At 41.7% G+C, this 26238-nt stretch overlaps 2 protein-coding genes and 1 long non-coding RNA gene across 12 annotated transcripts in view; 1 reads left to right on the top strand and 2 right to left on the bottom strand.

Annotated features, from left to right (window-relative positions):
- MAST2 (microtubule associated serine/threonine kinase 2) overlaps positions 1 to 3560 on the bottom strand; it is a 194335-nt gene extending 190775 nt beyond the window's left edge. For 5 of the 9 annotated variants that reach the window (XM_055815125.1, XM_055815132.1, XM_055815126.1 and 2 more), the window contains exons 1-2: positions 3140 to 3560; positions 171 to 227 (exon numbers count right to left, since the gene is read on the bottom strand). In XM_055815125.1, coding sequence (XP_055671100.1) covers positions 171 to 227; positions 3140 to 3322 — 240 coding nt within the window. In that variant the 5' untranslated portion in view covers positions 3323 to 3560. Of the gene's footprint in view, positions 1 to 170; positions 228 to 589; positions 2620 to 3139 lie in introns of all 9 variants that reach the window. The other 4 variants (XM_055815130.1, XM_055815129.1, XM_055815131.1 and 1 more) reach the window with 4 other exon arrangements.
- Positions 3561 to 3723: 163 nt separating this feature from the next.
- Positions 3724 to 25002, bottom strand: LOC129785235 (uncharacterized). Of its 2 annotated transcripts, XR_008748988.1 has the most exons (4): positions 21424 to 25002; positions 12029 to 12292; positions 6408 to 6543; positions 3724 to 5947 (listed from the first exon to the last, which is right to left on the bottom strand). It is a non-coding gene; the product is annotated as an uncharacterized LOC129785235 (long non-coding RNA). The 2 variants fall into 2 exon arrangements; XR_008748987.1 differs by having other exon boundaries at positions 3724 to 6543.
- LOC101913607 (riboflavin-binding protein) lies at positions 13499 to 25367 on the top strand. The gene is made up of 5 exons (XM_027788253.2): positions 13499 to 13637; positions 14369 to 14468; positions 15632 to 15760; positions 20837 to 20948; positions 25009 to 25367. Exons 1-5 carry the CDS (start codon positions 13499 to 13501, stop codon positions 25243 to 25245), a joined length of 717 nt encoding a protein of 238 aa, XP_027644054.2. The 3' UTR covers positions 25246 to 25367.
- Positions 25368 to 26238: the final 871 nt, after the last annotated feature.

The raw sequence follows: 26238 nt of genomic DNA, 5'->3' as shown, positions 1-26238 counted from the left end.
AATTCTCAACTAGCTATTACCACTTCAAAGAGTGACTGTGGAGTTATAATAGACATCTCCATGCAAGTACCAACTCAATGTCGTAAAGATAGTCAAGAAAAGGCAGGTAGAAGATTGAAGATGCTCTGTATAAGTTTACATGCTGAAATACTGCAGCCAGTCCTGCTTACCGTTCCCCAACCCTGTTCCTCTGGTTCCTGCATCGCTACCTCCAACTGGGAAAACACCTGCAAAAGGTGCAAAGAAAACAGCAAGGACAATGAAAAGGATAAGAGTCACCTCTTTCTAAAACACCTCTGGAAAAGTTACAAGCAAGGGATGGTAAATAAAAAGAAAAAGTTACCAACTCATAAGACACACAGAATAACACGGATTCTCTTTTTCAGTGCCTCATCCAATACAAAAATTAACAAACAAGGCATGAAACAAGCAGGTAGAAAGTTTAAAAACAAACAAGAAGAAGTGTTTTTTTCACCAACACTCAGCCACAGGATGTTGTGGAAGCTACAAGCACACATGGCTACAAATACCGATTTGGACAAATTCACAGAAGAAAAAACCCACTGGGGGCACTAAAAACAAATATCACCTCTAGTTCCGGAAACCTGCAAGCCACAAATTACTGGAGGCTGGGAGAGGTATTTCCTCCATATACACTATGCTCTTCTCCAAGCATCTGCTTTTGGCAGCTCAGAGACGCGGGATACTGGGCTGGAGGGATCTTTAATGTGACCAAGTACAGTCTTATTTATGTTCTTCTGTAACTCATAAAAAAAGTGAAAACATTAATCATATCTATGTGTCAGAACTATAAGCACAGCATGCTAATCTTGTTAAAGGACTGGATTTTCAAAGGCCTAAAGGTCAGTACAGTATTAACTACTACAGTCACAGCTTGGTAAGTATTTTTTCTAACATTAGAGTAGCTTAGTCTCCCCCAACCACAAACTTGCCTAACTGTATGGCAAACAAACTGTGAAATCTGAATTTAATTCAGAATGGTTCCCCACAGCTGTGCACACTGTTGCATTGATACAGCTGAAGGCATACTACAAGCTTGGAAACAACAGGGCTACTTAAATCATAAGTGGCCCTAAATATCTGTCAGGCTACAAGCTGCATTAGTGGAAATGGAGTATCACACTGTCTTTTGCATCTCAGTCGGCCCTTTTCAGCACATCCACACTACCAACTCCTGATGTTCAAAGAAATACTGGATTATCAAAAATAAAGACAGAAATGTTGTAAACAGACTTATTGTCCTGTTTATTAAATTTGTCCAACATATCTATTTATTTCCAGTTGCTTACCGCATTTACAAAACTCCCACCACTTCAAATGGAAGACTAAAGGGGAGAGCTGATGAAAGATTCTCCTTTGATGTTTGCAGGGCCTCTCTCACAGGTTGAGTAGAAGCTTTCTTAACTTTAGCTGCCACACTCCTCAAAGACTCCATCACACTGAATACTTGCCAGCACATACTGTATCCTACAATTCACATCAGGTCTTAGAGCACTCAAGCTAAAAATGAACTGGCAGTGTCTCCCATTAAAAAGCCTTATGCGTCACGAAAACTGGTATTTCTGAATTCGCAGCCTTTCCGGTTTTCCAATGTTTGAAGATTCCCGAGTGTTCAATACATTATATGGTATGCAGCACACTCCGTGTGCACGATTTTACTTGTAAAAAGTTTAGTTCACAACTACCAAGAATGGAAAGACAATCCTCCAATTTCCATGTCAAAATCATATACAATATATCAAAACGGTACAAACACCTTGACATTGCATTTGATGGTTCTACTGACCACTATTTTAACTGACAGTTCAGAAGAAACTAAGTCAGCTCTTCTGCTTTCAGATTTTTTTTTTCCTGAATAAGAATATCAATGTTTTTTAATTGTTTCAGGAAGTGAAAAGCAACAAAAGTAGCAGTAGCTCTTAACCACCTGGCTTAACAAGGCACTGGAAAATAAAATTAAAAAAATAAAAGAACAGAGCTCTCTTCTTCCAGGGCCCAGTCTAAGAAATCTATATTCAAGAGATATCCACTAGCAAAGCCAAAATGCAAGTCTCCTATAACTGACAGCAATGTAATGCAGCTATTCTAGAAAAAGCTAAGAAATTACGTTAAAAAAACGCTTGTGCATCTGCAGCAACAATGTAAACTTAAAACGCCTTTTTGACAAGAAAAGTCAAAGAACCTAGCTTTTCACTTTGCTCCTAAAAACAGCAAAACAAAGCAATGAATTACTGCATCCTGTGTCTTCATAATTGTGATACTTTTGTCTTCTCTTCAGAGGAAAAAAAAAAAAAAAGCATTAGTTGCCAGCTACATTTTTAAACCGCTAAGTCTCATGCCCCATTCTTCTCTCTTGTAGAACTAGGAATACCAAAAGCACTGAAACAAAGTTTAAGGTCTCCTGGGTCTCTCATTCCTGTAACCATAAGAAGCAATCAGTAAGTAGATCCTTTCTTCGTGGGGGTGAAAGACGTAAAGGTGGACATACTGAACTTACGCACTCTAGCATTTAGCAAGCCTCTGCATTTCCAAAGATCCGCAAAGGTACGTTTCCTAAATAAACCACTCCTTGCATTAGGAATTAAGACCTAAAAAATGCTGGAAAACGCATGGTAATTAGCGTCACAACCAGGAGTCACCCACGGAAGGTTACCAGCCAGAAGTATTCTGCAATTATCAATAGACCAGCGAGCACGTAACACAGCCCAGATTTCGGGGCGCCCTCCCTGGCCTCTTCGCCGGCACGCAGGCAGCACTCGTGGCACCACGACCCCCGCACCCCTCGCCCAGCACCGCCACGCCGCCGCTCCGCTCCCGAGCGCCCAGCCCCCGCGCCCCGCTGCGGGCGGCGCCCACCTGAGGCAGCACGTGTAACGTGCGAGGATGCTCGGCGGCCGCAGCCCCCCGCCCGGCGCGGCGCGGCACCGCACCTCACCCCCCCGCCCCGCGGCCGCCGCAGGCCCCGCCCGGCCCGCCGCTCCCCTGCCCCGCGACTGCGGCAGCCGCCGCCCGGCCGGGCGCGGAGGACGGCAGCGCCGGGCACCCCCTCGCCAGGCGGGCCGCGCGTCGCCATGCCAACGGCCGCCGCCGGCCCCCCGGCCCCGCGCCCCGGCTTTACCCGCTCCGGCGCCTCCCGGCCGGGCGCCCCCGCGGCCCTGGCGTCCTCCGGCTCCTTCCTGCCGCCGCCCCCCAGCAGGGTGGCTCTCCGCTCCGCCGCGCTGGCGGCCACCGCCCGCCCGGGCTCCCTCCGCGGCGGCGGCGGCGGCGCCGCTTTGTCCCCCCGGGAGCGGCCCTTCCTCATCGCGGCGGCTTCTCCTCAGCGGCGGCTGCGGCACGGCTGGGGCCCCCGCGGCGCGGAGCCGGCCATGGCCGGCGGGAGTCACGGAGAGCCGGGGCGGCGCCGCCGCCACCGTCGCCGCCACCACCTGCGCGCGGGGCGGAGGGACATGCCCGCCCGCCGCCACCGCTCCCGCCGCCCGCCTGTCAGGGAGCGCGGCCGCAGCGGCTGCCGCGGTGCCGCCCCCCCTCTTCCCTCCCCCACCTTAGCGCGCGCGCGCGCGCCCGCCCGCCGGCCGCCGCCTATCGCGAGAGCATCGGCCGCGCGGCGGGGAAGAGGCGCGAGACTTGGGGGGGGGGCGGGCGGGCGAAGGTAGCGCGTGAGGCTTGTCACGAGGGGCGGGCGGGAGGTGTGAGGCGGGAAAGGGCGCGAGGCACCCTGGGACAGCAGCGGCGGCCGCACCGCCGGGGCGACAAACCGTGGCGGGGCGCGGCCCCCGGTGGGGCTGCCGGGCTGCAGCGGCGCCGCTCCCAGGCCGGGCGGCAGGAGCAGGGCCGCCTCGCCGCGGTGGCGGGAGGAGGCGCCGCGGCGCGCGGTGCAGCAGTGCCTCCCGCGGCCGAGGGCACAGCTTCCGACCCCGCTGCCACGGCCCGCCATCAGCTCAGGGGTCCGGCAGCAACCGGCAACAAACAGCCCCTGAAAACCTACGGGGAGTGGGACCCTTCCCAGCAGGCGGTAGCACCCGGGGAGCCCCAAGAGGCCTGCCAGGCCCGCCAGCTCCTGGGCGAGAGGCGGCAGGAGAGGAGCCATGCCCCAGCTCTCCGGGCAGCCCCCGGCCCCCTGTGGAACACCCACCAGCCACGCAGCGGGGAAGCATTTACCAGCAGGGCCATCGAGCGTCTCGGCCCGCTGCTTCATGGCGCAGATTAAGATGTAGTTCGCCGTCTTGGTGGAAAAGACAAACCTACAGAGATTCATTACCTCAAGGAGCAATCAGAGCATATATCATCATCTTGGTTTCATCTCAGTAATTCACAACCTCTCGGCATTTTTGTCTTTGCAAATTATTTCCCGAGGGTATAAGTTACCAGTTTCTGCATTCGTTCTTCACAAAAGCAGCTTCAAAGTTGTCTTTGTTTCCCTGCTGTTACGTAGTTGGGAACCTTGCTACTGTTGCAGAAAAAACAATTCCTTTTCCCTTTTTACCTAGCTGGAAGGGCTTACACATCTTCAACCAGGAAATCTGATTTTATATATTTTTTTAATTCATCATGTACAAATGTAGACAACAAAAACATACTTTCAGCATATTTATTGAAGAGGATGAGTAGGAGCATTTTCAAGTACTTAAAATACTTAAATTCTTGCTGAAAACTATTTCAGGATGCTGGATTAGTCACAGAAATCTTTTTCCATTGTAATTGTATATGATAGAGATGGACAACCATGTGGAATTTCCCAGCTGGGAATCCTACCCTAACTAAATGTAAATAATGCAAATTTACGGAATTTTGGCATCCATGATGATGTGATTCTATTAGGATGGCACAGTGCCTCATCATAATTTGGCTGAATCTCTGCTTTGTTGCAACATAGATACCAATTAGTTACTTGCTGGTTATGGCCTGTGGGCCACCTCGTGCTGGCTCACACCTGTTCGCTGCGTGTGCCAGAAAAGAATTCATGAATACGGGAAGAAAAGTCACAATGGGAATTTGAATAACACTACCTGCCTTTGAAACACATTGAAAACAAATCTTCATTTGTTAGCTTTAGATAGAATTGCAAATAATTGCTTCTGGTTCAGTACTTTACTCAAAACAGTTTTAAAATCTTTTTGATCACTCCAAATCAAAAAGCTGTTTTGACGGTTAATAGGACGTTTGACTTGTGGAAAGGTTGTATTTGGTTGCTTCTGGATTATTTCCTTCTCTGTTTAATCCTTGGTTTGTATTTTGGACTTGGGATGCCTTTCCAATATTTTTGAAACAAAAGAACTGGGAGGTTTCATGTTGAAGGAATAGGAAAAATACTCCTCATTTTACTGATTATCCCATATTTTTCCATTTAAACTCGTCACTGAATATGACCTGAATCTGCAGACCAATTTGAGTGACCTGATTTTTCTTTTCCATATAAGCTAGTTTTCTGAACTTTTTTTTTTTTTCAGTTTTAAATAAAAGTGAACAAATCATGACAGGCTTGGCAGGGAAAAGGGGTATGAGGCAGAGCGTGGTGCAATGCCATGCCTATGCTCGTGGTGTTTGTCTCCAGAAATATTCTGTCACATCCAAAAAAGATACAAGAGTAATTAATAAAGGCTTACAAAGGGGCTGATTCTTTTATTATCCAGACTGACTAACACAGAGCAAAAGCAGGGGACCACAGAGAGCCTGTGTAGCTCAGTGGCTGATATTCAGCTAATACTCAGTTTAATTCTGTTTGTCTTTGCGGTTTCAGATACTTCCTTTCCCTGGCTTCCACCTTCCATCTTCTCAATATAAAGGTCTCAGCATGCCCTTCTGATTCAGAAGGTAGCTGGAACGATGCCATCCAGGATGAGTTCCCTTCTATTCTTCTCTAGCTGGTTTAAAGGGACCTTGGTAAGGCAGAATGAAGAGTCTAGTCCAGCTTATTCCATAACATTTTCTGAAATTACATAAATCCATCTGCAGCACTTTTATGACTGCTGAGCACACCACTACAGCAATAATTCCTGGATCTGGACTAGAGATATACAGCTTGAAGCAGTGAGGTTAAAACCTCTTTATTCCAAACAGAATAGAAAATGCTAAATAGTAATGTTATTAGGATGCTGCTAAGCAAGAGAATTTCCTCTATAAAATGAAATTTTTAAGTAATCATCTGAATTCCTATGAAATTCAAACATTTAGCAAAACCAGTGCGGTACAAAACCCAGCTGATCACCTATTTTCACTGTTTCCAAGGCAGAACTGCATCACTAATGCCATCAAACAAGTATATCACTAAGGCTTCTCATCCGTCATTCTGCTCACGCTATGCACATAATCTTCACTCTCGGTATTTCTGCTCTGTATGAGACAGAGGAAATGGCTTTAGTTGTTCTGCATGTTAAAGTGTCACGCACCTTCTGTTAGTGACCCAATTCTAATGGTATTCACAGAGAAGTTTTGGTCTTTATGCTGGAATACTAATGTTTGGCAATTGGCAATATGCAGTCAGCCCGGAAGATGGCACAGTACTTGGGGATGTTGTACTAGTACCTGCATCAAATGCCAGTAATGACAAGTAATTATACAGGCTGCACGTCATCACCATGACTCCTAGCTATTTCCCTAGCTTCACATTTGTGACAGCGTTCTTTTGTGAAGATTCACACAGAAAAAAAACCCAGTGCAATATGACTAAAGGATACCAGTTATGAGCAAAATGAAAAATAAGGGTAAAAAAGTTACATGAACTGCAGGAAGAGTGATATTTGCTAAGAAAAGCTTTGACTAAGACTAATCAATTACTCTTTATAGAATGATGCATCATTTTTGTTCAGCAAAAAGCAAGACACCAATCCTGGCTCTGCCAAGCTAGCCAAGCAATCAATGTATGCTGCCTGCACAGCTGAGAACTGCAGCCACGGGGTACAGCTCACCACCACCACCACCACCCTCCCCAGCGCTCCAGGAAAATGGTAAGAAATACAGGATTTTCCAAAATAGGAAAGTTAGTAAGTCTGGGACCTTGGCACAATCTAGGTAAAATGTACTTATGACCTGAATCTAGTGAGGTCTGCTATTTGAGAAGTTCTGCATTAGACATTTGTGTAATTAATAAGAATACTCGTAGTTACATAAGGACTTTTTACAGGAAGGATATAAACACTGATGTTTCAAGGCAGAAGCTGATCATTGAGTTAAGGAGGATTAGGAAGAAATCTCTTACAGGCAGGTTATTCCATGGAAGTATATTATATAGTATATTACTCCAGTGCATCTTCACTGAAAACTACTACTATTAGTCAGTCTTGGAGGCAGAATGAAGAAGTAAACCAAGTGACAGCTTGGTCCAGGATGGAAATTACTAGATCTAGATACAACAAAAGTCCAGTCCAAACTGGGTATAATTTGCTTTCCAATAGTTATTTTCCTTCTTTATATGCCATGAAAAAAAAACACATATCCTTGCCTGCAGTGACGCAGCATGTCAAAGTGACAGCTTTGCACTGCTGTAACCTTGTTCTAGAAACCATATTTGCATCTGATGAGGATGTAGAGGATGTAAATATGCACATATGTAACAGGAGTTAAAAGTATGGTTGTGAGGTTTAGGGAGAGCTTAGCACAATAGCTAAGTTAACAGCAGTTCTTGGCCACAAAAGCTCATCAAACACATTATAGCTTTAAGGAGACAGAAGGAGGCCAGGGAATACGCAGCTTTCACTGTCAGCTTGGACTTGATTGTACAGCAGTTGCCACAGTTGAGCTGTTACCCCCAGGTGTTAACAGGGTACAAATTACATATGCATATAAATATGTATATTTGTGTGTATTTCTGAAAGGTCCAGAAAGGGAAGCACATGCAGAACACAGAGATGCTGGCCTAATTGTTGTCATCCTCTCTTTGGGCACCCAAACAAAGATGAGTTTTAGAAAGGCCGGGAGGAGGATTACACATAGTTCTACTGTTACTTATGGAAACGCCTCCCAAATATGAGACAACAAATACAAAAAAGCAAGCCATGGAAATCCAGCAGGTGCACAGTAGAGGCTGGCACTGGGACACTTCAGGAGACTTAACGTGTCTGTGTTAACAGAGAACGGACAGAAAGGGCATAGATAAACTGAGAAGGGAGTTGGAAGTAAAAGCAGGTTTTGATCGACACAACAGAGAGGGGAGCCATTTGAGGGATGCAGAAAGAGAGGTGACAATGTTAAGACAGGTATTGGGAAAAAATATGTTTTCCATTAGTGTTGTGGTCAATTTTCTAACCACAGATTCATCACAGGACAGTGAGTCAAGCTGTCTAGATTGAATATGACATGTACGGGAGTCATTCGTCAGAGGTGTCTGCAGAGACACTACATGGACCTCAACTGTGTCCTCCTTAAAATTCATCCCTGCTGTGAAACTAACAGGAAAAGCTCAGCAATGATTAATCTGGTGGTTTACAGTCACTGCCTTTTAACATGCTGACCAGTATGATCTCACTGCTACCTTGTGCTTGCATTATTTGTTTTCTTTATAGATCTGTCAGCTCTCAATTTTTATTACAAGGTGTTCAACAATTTAAAAAAAAAAACCAGAATGCTAACACAATGGGGCTTAGAAGTTGGCAGTTTTGACTTAAAAGTACTGCCACTCCTACCCTCCCCTACTTGTCTCACTCAATGCGATATACCACCCTTCTCCTCACAGCAACACAGCTCTTCTACAACTGTGCTAGCAACTGAACAAGGAAGTTTATTTGGTTAGAAACACTGGAGGCAGGGGGAAGTGCTGGATTTCTTTTTGCTGGATCAGTTCGCCCATCTGTTTGGGTGCACAACCCCATCTGGGCTGTACCGGCACAGTGGAGGGAATGGGGCAGCACAGGATCGTGGCAGAGAAGGGCACTGTGAGACACGGCCATCCATAACCCAGTATTGGCACCAAGTACTTTAAAACACTACATCACAGCTTTATGCAGGGACATCTAAGCATTACATCTATACAAATAATAAATACCCATAATAAAAGTGGAAAAAAAAGAAATAGTATTCACACCCCCCCAAGAACTTCATCATTCATAAGTGAGTGTAGAAAATTCAGTCAAATATTAATATCTAAATCAGAATTAATCAACTGTGATCTGATTTCTAGAAGGTAGGTCAAACTAGACCCAGATTTTCTTTGTCACTTGCAAGAGCCCACATCACACCACATAGTAGCTATCCAAACCAAAACCCATTCTTTGTAGAAAAAATAACAATAATTGTTAGTGGTTCAAGGAACCTCACAGTAACAGACTAGCAGAATCTGAAAGGCAAATGAAAGACTAGGGCAAAGGAAGATAATTCAGTTATGCTTTCAAGAGGTGCTTTCAACTCAGTAATAAAATAAAATAAGTAGGTTTTTGTCCCCTTTAATTTTGAAAAACCTAACATGGGCCTTAAAATAACATTTTTACAATGATAATTTTGTTGTTTGGGTTGTGATTGCTTTTAAAACCTACTATTCATTAAAATATCTGCTTCCCCACCACCACTGACTCACTCTCTTGGTTATGTAAAATTACTGGTGCTTTTGTCATTCCTGTGCCCTGTTGGAGAACTAGCTCAGCAACATTTGTGTATTCAAATAAAGCAAGTAAGCCTTACTTCATGCCATGATGTATTCCTTACACAGACAAAATAAAAGGAAAAATCCCAGCCCCGCCAAACTGAACAGAAACAAATCACACCTTACATTCAGTAGCGTTAAGATTTGACCTCAGCTTTTTTTCCCCAGAGTCAGGAGTGCCAGACTGAGTCCATCTGGAGAGTCTCCTTTGGCATTCAGCCTGACTTGTGACATGATACATTAGGCAGAAAGACTTGTGAATACAAACTCTTGGTTCTGAAGTCTAACATAATGAAAGTCAAGAATATATACTTAACTGATCATCAAATAATGTGCCCTTGTTGCAACTTTAAACGCAGTTCTGCAAAGGAGCTTCAGGAATGACATTAAATTAGATAACAACCTGTGCTCCTAATTACATTTCTTGTTACAGTTAATGAGAAAAACACTTCCAACTTCTGAGCATGCAGGCTTATGCTGAGATACGAGGAAAAAAGGTTAATTTCATTAGCACACATTGCCATCTATAATAAAGCTATAACAGGCCAAATACTCCTGAAACTCAATCTCCCTCCAGTCACACCGTTGTTACACTTTCAGTATGCCAAGAAGGGAAATGAATCTGGCAATCGTCACTGGTTGGAAGTACAAACAATTTTTCCTTTAACCACGTCGGCTTTTGCAGAGTTACCAAGAATATAAAACCGTAAAAGCTTACTGCAGTCATCAAAGAGATCTGACTCACAAAAAAGGAATTGCTATGTTGAGTTAGGAGATCTCAGCTGACATAGTTACTAAACTGATTGCTAGAAGCTGGGAAGTTAGAAACTAGCTTTATTTTTTAAACATTTTCTTCCCTAATTTTCTGCTAATAGCTCTTGCCAGAAGGAAGTTGCTCAGGTAGATGGCTCTTGAGACCTAGTATAGCAGTGCTTGTGGGTTTGGAATAGATGCATACTATTACTAGCATCATAGGCCGGTATCAATTAGATCAACAGATGATGATAATAATAATTTAATGTTGTGGTGCCTGAATTGCTGAGTGCAGCGGTATCTTAACATCACACATGCTTTAACTCTCTCTTAACATCAGGCACTCTTTAACTCTAGTTTGTGAGCAGATGAATAGAAGTTACAGGGCTCTGATATTAAAATTAAAAATTAAATAGTGGTAGAAGTCTTAAAAGTACAACAACATCACCAAGTACTTGAAAATAAGTTCAATTTTAACAAATAAAGAGAAATGACACGTTCAAGTATGGGAACAGGTGAGAAACTTCCTTTAATGAATTTCTCAGTATAAGACAACACACAAAATAACTTAGCCAGAGAATACTTTAAGAAAAAATAATCACTATTCACTTCTTAGGTGATGAAGATGTATAGCTGTGATCTCTAAAAGCTCCTTAGCCTGAGCCTGCTTACATGTCTTGCTAACCAAAGCCAAGTCTGAGAAATCGCAAACATATGACAATTTTCCTTCCTGCTGTTAGAAACTCTGCCTAATCTCCCAGCAAGTGGTCCCATTTGGCTCATACTCAAAGCCTGAAAGAGATCCCAGTTTCCTATAGCTTAATACAATTTGTATGTCAATTCAGCGAACAGAGGCATTACAAGAAAGCTCCTGGCATGCTTACACCTTTACAAGCATGCATATATTTTATGCAAACTGAGCAGTAAGGCACAGAGCATGTACCATTTCTGTGCTTTTTACCAAGCTGGCTAGCCCGTCCACTCATCACAATGTTGAAAGTGAGTGTTCATATTATATAGGGGACTTAATTTTGTATGACTACACAGATCTAGGGTGCCGAGCAGTATGCACGAACCCTTTACATTACAAATCAGCAAGGAGCTCTGATTTTCAGCCAACGCTAGATCAAGCCACATGAGGTGAAGACATGGGTAATAAGCCATTAGATTTACTTTACTTTCTCCTATAGTTACTTTATGCCTTGTTAAGCTTGCCTTAATTCATTCTTTAAACTTGCCTTAATTAAATAAATTCTTTAAACTTGTCTTAATTAAATTCATTCTGGAACATAAAAATCACTCAGTTTCCACTGATCTGGAAACGGCTCTTTTTAGGCCAGCAAGGCTTTTGCCTTAAGGCATTTACTAGAGCTAGGGTAGGAATCAGTTCTTACAGCTTATAGAGATTGTTTTATTTTCATGCTCAGTGAGTTTGCTCAACGAGATTCATACCACTCTTCCAGTGTGCCAATGTTTGTTTTTCAAGCAAAAAAGGTCTGTAAATAACGGTGCCAGAGTATTATCTGACAAACCAGTGTTCTGTTTTAAACACAAAACCAACAGATGCTACTTCCCTTATGCATCTAAATAATTGCAAGGTACTAAGTGGTGCTGCTCTTTACAGTATTCAACAAGGTTTCATCTATGAAAGCAAACGTAACTATTTGTGATCACCATATTTACCTTATGTGATGGTTTATGTTCAGATGCAGAATCCTCTTTGCAGAAAGCGGATCTCCCAGTGAAATCCAGGAAACCAGTTATCAATGGTACAAGCAACAGTTTCTTGTAGTGCTTGTGACATTGGTTGGAGAGTACATATGAGGCAGGTAGAGCAACCAGAGTGAACAGCAGCAGGCTTTAAAGGGATCTTGTGAAGAAAGAGCAAAGACCTGGGAATGTCTGTAATTCAGTGAAGTCCCAATCTGTGATAAAAGCCCTGTGAAACTGTTGTAGAAATGAATGTAATAATTAATAATACAAAGAATCATTGAAAAATCGGGGGGGGTGTGTGTAGTTGTATTTGGTAGATAGGAGAGCTGTTGTTTTTCTAATTCTAACCTATGTTTGTGCTTTCCTCTTTATCACGTCAACATTTGCAAGCAATAAAAGGGCATTATGTGCTGGTCATTGCTTCTGCTTTTGAGATAAATCTATGTTAGCATTCCAAAGGGTCAAGGAACTCTTCCAGGGCAAACAAATTCTGGAGCACTGATGCCAGATGGTATGTATATAAAGTGGAAAATGAGAAAAGCAATTTACTGTGTTCCTGTTCCAGGGAGAAGTATCACCCAGAAGGACAGCAAAAGAGGTGAGAAAACTACTGAGAGTTTGGAGAGTTTTCTTCTTCTGTAACATGTTGTTTCCTTTGTATCTGAAAAGTCTGGGTACATAGAGAAGCTGCAGTCCTTATTCAGGCAGAATTATTCCAAAAAGATAACAGGAATATTCAACTATAAAGAATCATGCCTTAATCTATGTAACAGGTTCTAGATTTATCTATACAGCTTACTCATGCATAGTCTGTGTTTTAGAGAAATTTTAGTTGCACAGACAAAAAGTTTTTATCTTGCATTTTTGACCAAACTACAAAAGAGGCAGAACATAATGGGTCAGATTCTTAAGTATAAATTAGCATAGCCTCAACAAAGGCAAGTTATCAATGTAACTTATCCAGCTTAGGTGCTGACCGCTACTAGCTCACTTGCAGTTGCATTAAATGTGTAATTTCCAAGTGTGCAAAACAACTCTGCAAGTTTTAGAACTAATTAATCTTTTCTAGTGAAGCAGAGAAATGTCTCTTGGAAGCGTTCAAAGATAAGCTCAGGCTGGTGTAAGAAATTTAAAGTAATTTTCTTAAATACTGAAAATTATAATATGTTTTCACAAATAGCCTGGAATATTGATAGCTTTTATCACTTGCCACCAAACCTCAAAAATACATAGCAGAAGTATAAGTGTTCAGATATAAACAAAGAGAAAGGGAGAGCGTGTGTCTTAATATTTATGTGTGCATCTTTGCTGAGCATATTTTATGTGGTTATATATGTAGCTTTTTGAAAGCAGTCTTTCCTTTTAGTATTATGACTTCTCCCAGAAATAAAGGATATAAATAAAGACTTCTTTCCATACAGGAAAAAAAAACGAACAACAATGCTGAGGTGTGCTGTCACTCTCTTTGCTGTCATAACATCATCTACCTGCCAAAAATACGGATGCCTGGAAGGGGACACCCACAAACCAAAGCCAAGTCCTGAGCCAAATATGCATGAATGCACTCTGTATGCTAAATGTAAGAGTGGTTTAATTTTTGCCAAATATAGTCTAGAAGTACAGCTTTGTATGCACTAATTGTTTTGGCAGTTCCCTTAATTTCTCAAAATTATATAAGATATATAGGTACATATTGCATTTGAAAAGCTTCCTTCACTGGCGTTTTGCTGCATGCGAACCAAGAGTAAGATTCTAGTTCTTAACATAGTCAGCTGCAAAACTCTCATTGATTTCATATGTTTTCTTAAAAAATTCTAGTGCAGTTTACTTTTCTTGCAGCTCCATCTGCTAAAAAAGTTTACAGCAAAGATTAATTTGGTTTATGTAATTAAGTATAAAAATTAATTAATTGTAGTAGACACCAAAGGGGGAAGGTTGAAATCAAAATTCTATAGTGAGCAAAGTATAGTATTTATTATATTTCTTCAATTCCCTTTTTATGTTTGGTAGCTTTCAAAGTATCCCTCAGGACATAACATCTGGCAGAACACTAGTAAAATTCTTGGGGCTCTCTGGGCACACCTTGACAAAGCACTGTTGACACCAGTCCACCTCACTTAGCATTTACATTACTACTTCCAAAAAGAAAAAGATAGAGCTTGTGTACATCTTTTAGTTAGTACTAAGAAATTTTATCATGTTATGGATCAGAACAGATTCATCTTGCATTTGGAGTCAGTATTAATCTTATCATTTTGAGATAGTATTAAAAATATCCTTATTGCAAGATCCCTGTTTCCTTCCTAACAGCTTCCTGTTGCTATGCAGACTTCACAGAGCAATTGGCTCATTCCCCAGTAATTAAAGTAAACAACAGCTACTGGAACAGATGTGGGCAGCTCAGTAAATCGTAAGTCAGCTTTGATGTTGTCTGTTTCCCGATTCAATGGAGCTATGCTGTAGCAGCCACACAACTAATGGTCACTGCCCTTGGAGCTGCTGATGGACAGTCCCTGGGTTGCCTTAGAGATTATGCCACCCAGCCTAGTTCCACCATCTTTTCTCTACACCTGACCAAACCCACGACTGTTCTCACAAAACCCTATGAATCCCTAAGTATATACTATTTGTGCAGAAAGATTTATGCCACGATTTTATCAGGAAAAGCTTATGGTTTTTTAAGTTTACTTTCAGTATAGAACCAGAACTAGCAATGCAAAGCAGTCATAAAACCAGTAGGTATCAACCACACTGCACCTCTGTAGCTCTCCAAAGCAACCATCACATACCCGTGAGTGTGACCCCTAGTCAATACAGACAAGGCTTCATCCTTTGTTTAGAAAACAGATCAACTGGATTATTAAGTCTTGCAAACAAAATGCACATGAGTCCAAAAACTCATGAATATTTAGAATAAAAATTGAGTCCAAAAACTCATGAATATTTAGAATAAAAATTCTTGTAGTCCTGTGGGTTTTGTAACCATGAAGAATGTCTTCATAATTAAGATTTTTAGTACCCTGTTAGAGCTGTGAAACATGGCAAGTTATAGAAATAAAAGAATGAAAGTACAAAACAATTAAGCAAAAACAGATGTGCAAAAGTAACAGCTATTGCCTGCCACTCCCAGAAGAGCAGCAACAGTATGCTGTTTTTAAGTAACTTCAGCTGGGCTGTGGGAAAATCTGAAGATCAGTGAAACCATCAGGCTACAACATAGAAGAAGTTTGTACTATAGTTTTAAACTACATTTTATTATTGCCTGGAAACATTCTTGCCAGGAAAACTCAAGGCTTCAGAAGTTTACGGAAAGCTTACATAAATAGGGCTGAAATATGCATGGAAACATTTGTGCAGTCTTTAGCTGGCTATGGTAATTGCACAGTCAGAGTCTGTACACAATGCCAAAGGAATGAGTTTGGAACCTAGACACTACAGGACAAAAGGATGCTTCTCTATGTTTTTCTCTTAATCTGTAGTATTGCATCCACATCAAAGCAGGTCTAGAAAACTGAGGCTATAGCCTTGACGCTAAGAAGCAGGCTTATTTGTGGCTTTTCTCACCCACCACAGCTGTGAAGATTTCACAAAGAAAATTGAGTGCTTTTACCGGTGTTCTCCACATGCTGCTCGCTGGATCCATCCCAACTACGCTGCTGCTATTCAGTCTGTTCCACTGTGTCAAAGCTTTTGTGATGACTGGTATGTTCAGCTTTTTATCGATGTATTTTTATTTAGCTTTAATATGCCTGTGTTACTAGGGTGTCAAGGAGCATGGTTGGATGAAGCACAGATCTCCCAATCAAGAAGCACTAAGATTTGATGGTGTTGCACACCTTTATGCCTTTTCTCTTGTTCTTCCTTTTCATTTCTTGTTTGCCATCTCTGCTTTTTCCTCTGCTAAGCTACTACCCCCAAAATAATAATGACACAGGCTGAATGCAAGATGGAGTCACTAAACCCTGAGTGCTGTCCCTGAGTCACTGAAGAGAGTTTAGTGACTCAGGGACAGCACTGCCCCTGCTCTCCGTGAGGATGCAGTGCAGTGGCATCAGAACTGCCTGACACAACAGAGGAGCTCTCACCACCTTTACAGGCACTAACAGCAGTGAGGGCCTGCCCAGCCTTTGGAAAGTCCATGCCTGTGAGTTAGCATTTATACAGTTAGCATTTTACATCTAAATAAATGTATCATATCATGATCAAGTATTTTATATGTATAAAATGCAGTACAAAATCATGAAAGCAGCCCTTTCCTGTATGTTTTCAATTCATGCATATAAAAAATTAGCTTAATTCCTTAATTATTCACCCTTGGCCTTTTCTCCTCCCTTCCATCATCCTTCTTTCTAAAATCACTTGTAAAAGCCTGAATCTCAGAGAAATCTGCAGCCAAGTAATGCTAAAAATATTAGTAGCAATGAGCGAGCATAATAGCATTTAATTTTGTTTCCCCAAATATAGCATCAGGGAATCACATTATTTTTTGAGTACAAGACGTGCAGGGGGAAAACCCAGCATCCATTTGTTCTTAGTCTTGGGGTAGGAGTATTATACCCAGGTGGGATAACTGAAGTTTTTTCAGTGGTCCATATCCAGCATATATCTCTTCCTTCCTTCCTCCCTCCCTCCCTGTTTTGAGATGTAGGATCTTAAATAATGTCATCATGTGACATATAAATCTCAGTCGGTTCCATATTAATGTTGTGCCTGGTAACTACAATAACTAGTCTATATGCTTAAATTGGCAAGGAGCATAGTAAAAACAGCACAGGCTGTGTTCACACTGTAGTAACAGCTAGCATCCCTAGAAAGTAATGAACTGTGAATGTCTGAATCTCTTAGGTTGCTCTGAAAATCACAGAAAACCTTAAATACTTCTAAAAATGTTATAAAGGGCTTTTCTTGGAAGCACGAAAAATACAGAACACACAGTAGGGCATGGTCAGGTTGTCTTGCACTGCTCTGTCCGGTGCTTCCTCTAGTGGTTATGCAACTTGAATATTGTTGACACATGGATCCATTTTCACTTTCGCCTACTCTCCAAGGGCAAAGTCATGTATGCAGTGAAGTATTTTGGTAGGATTTGTCTTTAAATATGTCTCCATTTCTTTGTGCCAGGGAAGGAAACAAAAAGCACAGATTGGATTTGTAATGGAAGATAGTGAGAAGGGCTGATGTATTTCTTAGCTTCCCTACAGTTTCCTCTAGTGAGAAATTTTATTTTTGTTTTAGGAAACTCCATGTGCCTCATGAACAGATTTGTCTTCCTTCCTAAATTTTTGGTAATCTAAACTGAGTCCAGATTATTGACCTCCTTGAACATAAAGACTGACACCTTGAATTTACCTCAGTGCTCAGAATCTCAAAGCTCAGAAGCAATTATTACCAAAATTTGAAAGCATTTGGATAGTAAAGCATTGAAGTTGCCACTGAGCTTCAGAATAGATCTAACGGGCAAAGCCATAGAATACCAAGATCTAAACCAAAAGTGTCCCAAAATAAGTAGCGCACAAAGTCATCACTCAACTGCTATATCCAGTGAAAGTGTAAAGATTAAAGAAAATACACCCTGTAAGTTTAGTTTGCATCTATGAACTGGTTTAAGCCAGCCTTAGTATCTACAAGATCTACACCAAAGTGTATATGGGAGGTCAATATTACATAGCAAAACACTCAGTGTCACCTGGGTACTGCCAGAACCTCCAGATAAACAGCATTTTTAACTTTTGTCATTGGAAAGTATGAAGCGGTGTGATTGAGAGCTGCTGCATAGGAAAAACCGACACTTTTCCAGTATAGACTCTCCTGGCAGAGAGTAGGCTCTACTCTAAACAAATACTGAACAATGAATGATCTATTGCCCCTGTTGGCGTCATAGGTGACTGGCCTGAATCAAAAATGTAATGATGACCCATTACCATGCATGCTAGTCTGTGTGCCTGCCTAATGCCAATGTGAAATGCATTCCCTCACCCTGCTTAAGGCCTGAGGCTAGAAAAGAGCCTGGACAAAATTCCCACTATTTCTGGTGATTTAAAATAACATTTTTTCATGTTCTATTCACTGGTTTCCCGTTAGCGTGCTGTAGCACTGCTAGTGATGTGACCTACTTTCTCTACATGCCGTGAGTGTGCCTGCTGCATACTGTATGTCTTTGTGGCCAGAAATGTGCAGAGGATTCAGAATGAGCAGTGACTTCATTTAAAAGAAATTCATCTAACTAGCTTGGGGCCTTCCTTTTCTTTCTTTAGTCTTAGGATTCCTTGCCCCCACTAGTCTTAAAACTATTGCTTTTGAAAGAGCCTGATGTACAAGCCATTTTCTGATCCACCTGGGAAAGGGCCCTGTACCCTTTAAAAGAGAAACAGCTAATTATAAAAAAGGGGGGAAGGGAAGCTTTAAAATAAAAATATCCTGCCCATTGTGCATAGGGAGCTAATACATTCAGGGAGGATCTTTTAAGTATTTATGTTTATGTTTCTCACAGGTTTTAATTAATGTTTGAAGAAACCACTTACTGGTTTCTGGACAGCAGAAATCAGACTTTTCATAAGTCACGATTTTTCATAAAGTTAGCTTCATAATTACTTCCACTGGGATAAAGAAAAACTTGTAGCAATAGAGTTATGCCGTGCTACCTGGTTATATAACAAACCACAAAGTCAGGCAATAATCATAATTAGGAAACATTTCATCTAACAATTCAGTAGATAATACTGAATAAAAACATAAACACTTTAATAAACATATTTAATTCAATTTCCTGAGGAAACTAGATCCATAGCATGAATGCTTCAGTTCAGTAGAAGTCTGAAATATTCATAATCTGAAAAGTATATCTGAAGGTGACACTAATTTCAACAGAAGCAGTTCTGCCCTCTCCTCAGCCCCAAGGGCTGCTCGTTCTTTACCTTACCATGTCCCTACTCATGTGCTAGTAGCACTGTCTGAGATACCATGAAGCAACCCTGGTCTGGGAACCCATCAGGCTGAAAGCAGCCAAATAAGAAAGGAAAGCAAAAAAGGCGACTGTGGGAAGGGCACAACTGCTTTAAGTGAGGGTGCTAGTATTAGGCAGCTCACAGAAGATACTGATCGACTTTGCTAGAAAGCAGTGAATTTAGGTGCATGCATAAAATAAAGGACATGCCAACACGGCTTGAAGAATCAAGGGCTAATTGTTGAATGTGGTGCTGGCATGTGGAGGGTTCGTAGATGGTGATTAACAAAAAGTTTGTATTGATTGTCCTCACTGGCATGACTTCAGGCAGGCAAAGAGACCAGCATTAGAGAAACAGCTGTCACTGGGGAGTTACCTCTGTGTGGATTTCTCAGTCAGGGTACACACAGCAGCTAACAAACAACAAACCGATTATTCTTTTAGTTCCTAGTCCCAAATCCATTCATGGCACAAACTGGTAGGATCTGCCTGTTAGTGTCACATTATATTAATTTTTAAATTGCAGCCTGTATTTCCAGCAGAGCCCCTACCCCTGACAGCAGATTCACGGATGAACGCATTTGGGCATACAAGTCTCCTGCCCTAGACCTGTTTGGTTCAGGCCCTGGTTACCCTCCATTACTGCTCTTTCTCTTTCCAAATAGCCCAGAAAACCTGTGTGAAGGCTTTGAGATGTGCATGTTCTTACCTTTCTGCACAGCAAACATACTGCAATGTACTACACTAGTTCGTGTAGTTCTGTAACCACATGACAACCTCATATTTCATTTAAAACTGTAAGTCTGCAACCCTCATGATATCAAAATAGTTTTGGAAACATAACTCTGAAGATTAAAAATGACAAGCAGAAAATATATCCAAAGGTATTAATTATAAATACCCTACTGAATGATGGCTACCTTTTTAAAAGCTGTGCCTCATGGTTTTGGCACTCTCAGTTACAGGTGTGAATAGTCCACCCAAAGCCATTGACATTAAATTTAAGTAGAAGTCAACTGATTTGCAGAAAGGCAAGAGCCAAAAAGTAGAATATAAAAATAAGTGGAAGGAAGGAAATAATGTAGGGTAATGTTAAGTCATGAGATCTCTCATCACATGGACCAGCCAGTTGCATACCATACTTATTCCAGGCCATGTATAGGCTTTTTTTACATTACTGCTTACAAGTTAAAATTAACTTAAAACTTAAAATTTTAGATTTATACCCTGCAAAACTCTTCTCTTTCCTCCTTCACTTCAAGTTTAACTTCTTTTGATAATGTCGTCCTGAGGCTGGCAGCCTATTAGTTTACATGATTTTGTTTGTGGATTTTCCTTATTTCAGTATACAGAGCAACTCCCTGCCCAGAAAATATTCTTCTTTTTCCATATTAATCCATAAATACAAACTTTCCCCACATCTCCCTCAAGTGACAGTTCACAGCACACCTGTGTTGTGTCACAATATTGAACATGGGCATTCATGAAACTCCCTCCACGCAGTAACATCAGCAAACATAACCAAGCAGAAGACACTGCATGAATGAGTGTGGCTCCTCAGAACATAAGCCCTTTACTTAAATCTGTGAGTATAAAACATAGCGGGTGAACTGTTTAGTTTTCATTGGGATTTAGGTCTTCCTGGCCAGCTCAGAGTTTATGTACATGTCAAGCTAAGATAATGTGCACAGTTCTTGAAGATCTGTTGCTAAGCTGCACTGTGCAACCATACCATGTTACTAAGATAGCCCACATAGACTTCTTGAGTTGAATCTGAGTCCACTGGAAAAAAAGTGAAAGAAATAACTGTGTCTTCCACACTAATCTCCATGAAGGTATGAAGCCTGCAAAGATGATTCCACATGTGTTCGTAACTGGCTGACAGACTGGGAATGGGATGAAAGTGGAGAAAATCGCTGTAAGAATAAATGTATTCCATACAGTGAGGTAAGAAAACCTGATCAACTGGAGAGAAAAAATGGCATTGAAAGTTCTCTGCTTTTTCCTGAATATAGGGGTGTAAAACACAAGCAACAGGTGAATTATTTTTATTTAAGCAGTTTCAAGCCATACCTACATCATACTTTTAAAGTATATATTTTTAAAAAATTTGTATTTATGTAGATTGCTTACTCTAAGGATATATACATTTAATTGATCACTATTCATACCACTTATGAAACAAAAGTAAAAAGTTCAAGCAGCACTGACATTTTAACCACAGTGGGGTTTAGAAGGTAAAAGATAAAATACCTTTGTTCATACTACAGAGACACTGAGATGCATTTTATAAGGCTCCTTACATAATGTGGGGCTTTATATGCCTCTGTCTTTTTAAATAGGGATGCGAGTTCTCAAATCGCTAAGGAATTTTTAAGGTTTTCTTGCCTATTAGGTATCTTTGCCCTTTCCTTTATTTTACCTTGTTATGTTTAAGTCCTCCTCCATCCTCCAAATCCCTGAGTTCTGACATTCTTCTAATTGTCTCCCTATTGTTCTCCGTAGACCTATCATATCTCTCAAGCATGTTCTCCATTGTGTCTGCCAATGGCTAGGCTGAGCTAAATTTCTTCTTTATAACTGGTAGTCAAAGAGCAGCACTCACAAGCTTTCTGAGAGCTCATCCCATCTTTCTGAGACAGTTCCAATGGTTGAGATAACTAATTTTATGAGCAAAAGTGTATAAAATGAGAACTAACAAGACTTACAGGAGCAAGGTTGCCTAGAACCTGATCTACAGACCTTTCAAGAGTCAGGTAGAATTTTTCCTAGTGACTCAAGTCAGCATAGCATCAGGGCAATATAGTACAACTCAAAACTGCTACACTTATTTGAATATTTTTAACAGTTGATCTTCACTGAGTCCATGAAAACCGTCCAAATTGCAGAAGTAAACAAAATTCCAGTGTCATGCTTAGGGACTGGTAGTACAGCTTGCAGAGATCCCAGATTTATTGCTTTGAATTCATTTCACATGCAGTACTTCCAGAAGCAACTGATATAAGTAGAAGTCACAGTTCAGTTAGTGCAGGATTGCTGTTTGCCTTGTGACAGTGACACTAATCAGCAGGCTCAGGAAAGTGGCCAAAAAACAAATGGGCTGCAGAAACTTAAAGTTTAGTTTCCCAGATGTGCTAAATCATCAGTAGTTCCAGTTGAAATGAAAAATGAAATTATAATCTCTGTAAATAATCTCCAGTCCCTGTTCAAACTGTCCTTGGTCCAGAGATAGGAATTTTTAACCTTGAATTCCCTTGTACTTATTTCTTAAAGAAAATATACCATCTGCAGTGAAAAACATGCGGCAAATCCAGACATCTTATCACTTGAAGCCAGGCACAGCTATTCCCAAACTAAATGGAACCACACCCTAAACTGCCCATGTTTTTAACCAAAAATAGGCTTGCATGGTAAGTAAAAGTAAAGATGAAGTTTATTCAGAGGACTTACAAAAAACACATTTCCCATATGAAAATTACATGATATACAAACACTTGACTCGCTTGGTTTGGACTCCACTCGTGGAAAAGAAAGTTACTGTTACCCAGAAGCACAGAGAATTCTCCAATGTCAGAGCACTGTGCGCACACACTAACTTTCTTTTGGTGCCCTTCAGTTCATACGGAGCAGCAATCAGCAGCCCTAGATTTGACATATGCCAGTGGTTGTAAGGACTATTTGGAACAAATGCTGAATATTAAGAACGCACAATGGATCCTAGCCAGTTCTGGCCTGGCTAAAATGAGGCACATTTTGTCGTTGTTCTCCCAGCTGAGTGCTCCCCAAGCGGTGTCAACACACAGACTGGAACATTTTCCAAGAAGCTGAAAAATCAGAATCCTTTGCAGTAATTTAGGGACATGTTTGGTAAATGGACTGTGTGTCCTGTTTGTTTGCTGCAGCATTCTGGCTACGCTCTGGTTTTTAAGCAGAGTTGGGAGGAAGATCAAAACAAAATTACCCATTTAGCAAGTAGAAGAGCTTGAATACATGTTACAGAACTGTGGGACACAAGAATAGGATCACATTACATAGCCATGTATCTTTCTTACAGACCTAAGAAAACCCACATGACATCTTTTAATACTTTCTGGAATTATTAGCTAAAAGCAGGTAGAAATCCAAGCACTGTATAGGAGCTGGAAGAAAATGTCTAATGCTGCTTAAAAGCACAGGAATAGTGGGAAAGAAACAACTAAGATCTGCCTGCCCTGAGAACACGAGGACACAAGGAGAAAGCAGAAACCTTTCCAGTTTTGGCCCTGCATTGCTCCCAGTGAACTAACTAACCTCCACACTCCTCCTCCAGCCACTGCAGCATCCATGGAGCAAGCCCTGGCTAGAGATAGTGTGAACTGAAAAGCTATTTTGCAGACTACAGAGTCTTTGGGGCTGTGTGGCATGGACTCTATTATTCACAAAAGACAAATTTCTAAGGCAAAAGTGATGATTATGATTTCTTCTCATCTGCCCTCCCACACAGTATAGGTCAACATAGTTTTGCATGTAGGGAGACACCTCATAAGGAGAACTTGTTCACATGATAGACTTAAATTCGTAATTATTATTTTTTTGTATACAGAGCAGCTTCCATGCAGAAATCTCCCAACCATGCAGGCCACCTCCAAGATTCCAGTTGGATAGGGCTTTGAGCAACCTGCTATAGTGGAAGGCGTCCCTGCCCATGGCAGGGAGGTTGGAACTGGATGGTCTTTAAGGTCCCTTCCAACCAAAACCATTGTATGATTCTATGCTTCACAGTGTCAGATCTTTGTATGAGCTGACAATGACGGCAAACCAGCATACCATCCAGAAATTACAGCAGTAAGAGAAACACTGCGATTAAAGAGTCAGTGTCATGTGCAAGGACTACTTCAACTATTACACATAAGACACAGCTTCCTTCAGAGAGATACTGGTGACTTGGTCAAGGTCAATCAGTCAGCAACACAGCCCAGCAGTCCTGGAGCCTGGCCCACTGTTCCAGTCATTAACACCCCTTAATTCCCAAGGCTTCTACTCCTGCCACCACTCCTACCCCCAACTTCATTCTTAGCTTTGTTTCTGGGAGTACCTAAAGCTTCCTTTATAGAAACAGAAAAGATTGAACTTCAACCACAAACACATGGGAGTAATGCAGGCAAGATAAAGTGTATACCCTGCCTACTTTTCAGCTGGACACGATAACTCTTAAGCTAATACCCTTTAGGCAAACTCAAGCTGGGCGGACAGAAGGTTGTCACAACGTGAGTCTGGCAAACAAGAAGTATCTTTGTTGTGTGGTTGTACAGGTCCTGTGACACGGGCCTTACAAAATTGTGTAGTACCAAGAACAGGACAGATTCACTTGAAAAGAGTACAAGAACCTGCAGTTTACAATTTCTTGAGCCAGAAAGGCCATTGCATCACTGGACACAGCACTTTGGAAGCTTTCTTCAAGCAGTTTTTACATTATGTCCCTTCTCTTTGTCTGTGAGGTCCTGCCCAGTCATGATGTACACTGAGGCAGGCACAATGAGAGCCCACAGAGCTGTGACTCCACTGGGCTGTCTCTAGCCCGTAGATACACAGATTCTCATATTCAAAGCACTGTCTGCCACTTTCAGCACTACTCAGATCCTAAAACGTGTCAGAGTGTCCTGATGTGCTGCAAGTTGTACAGCCTTTGACACACATCTTTGGTCTGTCAGCCCCAGAAAGCTAGCTGGGCTGTCAGCCCCAGGGTGTAAACAAAGGGCTGGCAGCTGATCCCTTTGCACTTTGTGGAATCACTTGCTCTCATAACAGGCAAATCTCTTTTGCCAGCTGTGGGTCTGGATATATATTTTAAGATATATCAGAAGTGATGAAGCATGGCACACAGCAAGACAGTAAATGACTACAGAATGCTTTTTTATAATTTAGTACCAATTTTTGAAAAGTGATAGATGTTTATCAGCTTGACACAAACTGATTTTAACTCAATCCTTTTTAAATTTAATTGATGCCTTTCTTATTTGACACACAGATGTATGCAAATGGGATTGACATGTGCCAGAACATGTGGGGGGAGTCATTTAAGGTGAGCAAATCCTCCTGCCTCTGCTTGCAAATGAGCAAGAAGGACATGATGGCAATCAAGTACCTCCTCTCAGAAAGCTCAGAGGAAAGCTCCAGCGTCAGCAGCAGCGAGGAGCATGCCTGCCAAAAGAAACTCCTGAAGTTTGAGAAACTAAAGGGGAAGGAAGGCAAACAGACAAGATAAATGCTGGTGGATGTATGTCAGGACAAGAGAAATCGTCGTGGAGGCTGGGCTCAGGGCATCATGCCAGCCTGCTTTATTCTTTACTTCCTAGAGCATAATAAATCAATGGCTGGTTATATTAATCTTTCTCTGATGTTTTTGCATCTGCATCACAAAGCTCCCAGACAGGTTAGCACAGGTGTCATCTTATGACTTGAACTGAACAGCTAGGAGCCTGGAGGTAACAACTAAGGGTTGACTTTCAAAGAGGAGAGGCACAAGCAGCTCCTGCTGACTTAAGGTGGAACAGTGAGAAGTAGAGACCTCTGAAAGTCTGTGCCAGTAATGCACCAAATCTTCAACACAAACCCTTCATTAGCATAGGCACACAGCACTTCTGTCTTGAGTTCCTGTGTGCCTGGCTCTGCTCAGGTAAAGAAGAAATGCTGCAGGCAGAAACAGGGCAGTAAGCCTGACTAGTGACCACTGAAAATATATTTATTTCGTATCTCAAAAACAATCTTGCAAACCAGGGGATCGTGGTATACTAGGTAAATCCCTGGATCCATATATTGCCAGTATACACGATGAGTTGCACTGGGCTTTTACCTTAAACTGCAGTACAATATGAATTTGAAGCATAAATTTGAGTGCAATTTAATCCTACTAAATGATTCCAAACAAAATGATCTCTGACAAACAGAAGTGTCAGGGAGGGCCCCAGTCAGGTTTCTGCCATCAGTAATTCTGCTTCCCACCATCACTGTTACAGTCAAACTAAAACCAAAATCTGCACCAGTCCCAGAGGGACTCCTCAAGTAAGGATGAATGAGTTATGCATCCATACTCCCTCTGACATAGCTGTAGAGTAGACAGGTCTGTGCCTTTCTGTACAGCCTTTCATAGAGGTATCACCAGGGAAACTATGAGAAGGACTTAATATGGTGGGTCAGATATCAAATTGTGAAAATCAGCATTATCTCAGTGCTTGCTATGGAGCTAGGCAGCTTACAG

Source organism: Falco peregrinus, chromosome 10 (assembly GCF_023634155.1).
Source record: "Falco peregrinus isolate bFalPer1 chromosome 10, bFalPer1.pri, whole genome shotgun sequence".
Classification (NCBI taxonomy): Eukaryota; Metazoa; Chordata; class Aves; order Falconiformes; family Falconidae; genus Falco; species Falco peregrinus.
Note: the sequence above shows the minus strand (reverse complement) of the source record. Positions and strands in the feature narration are given on the sequence as shown.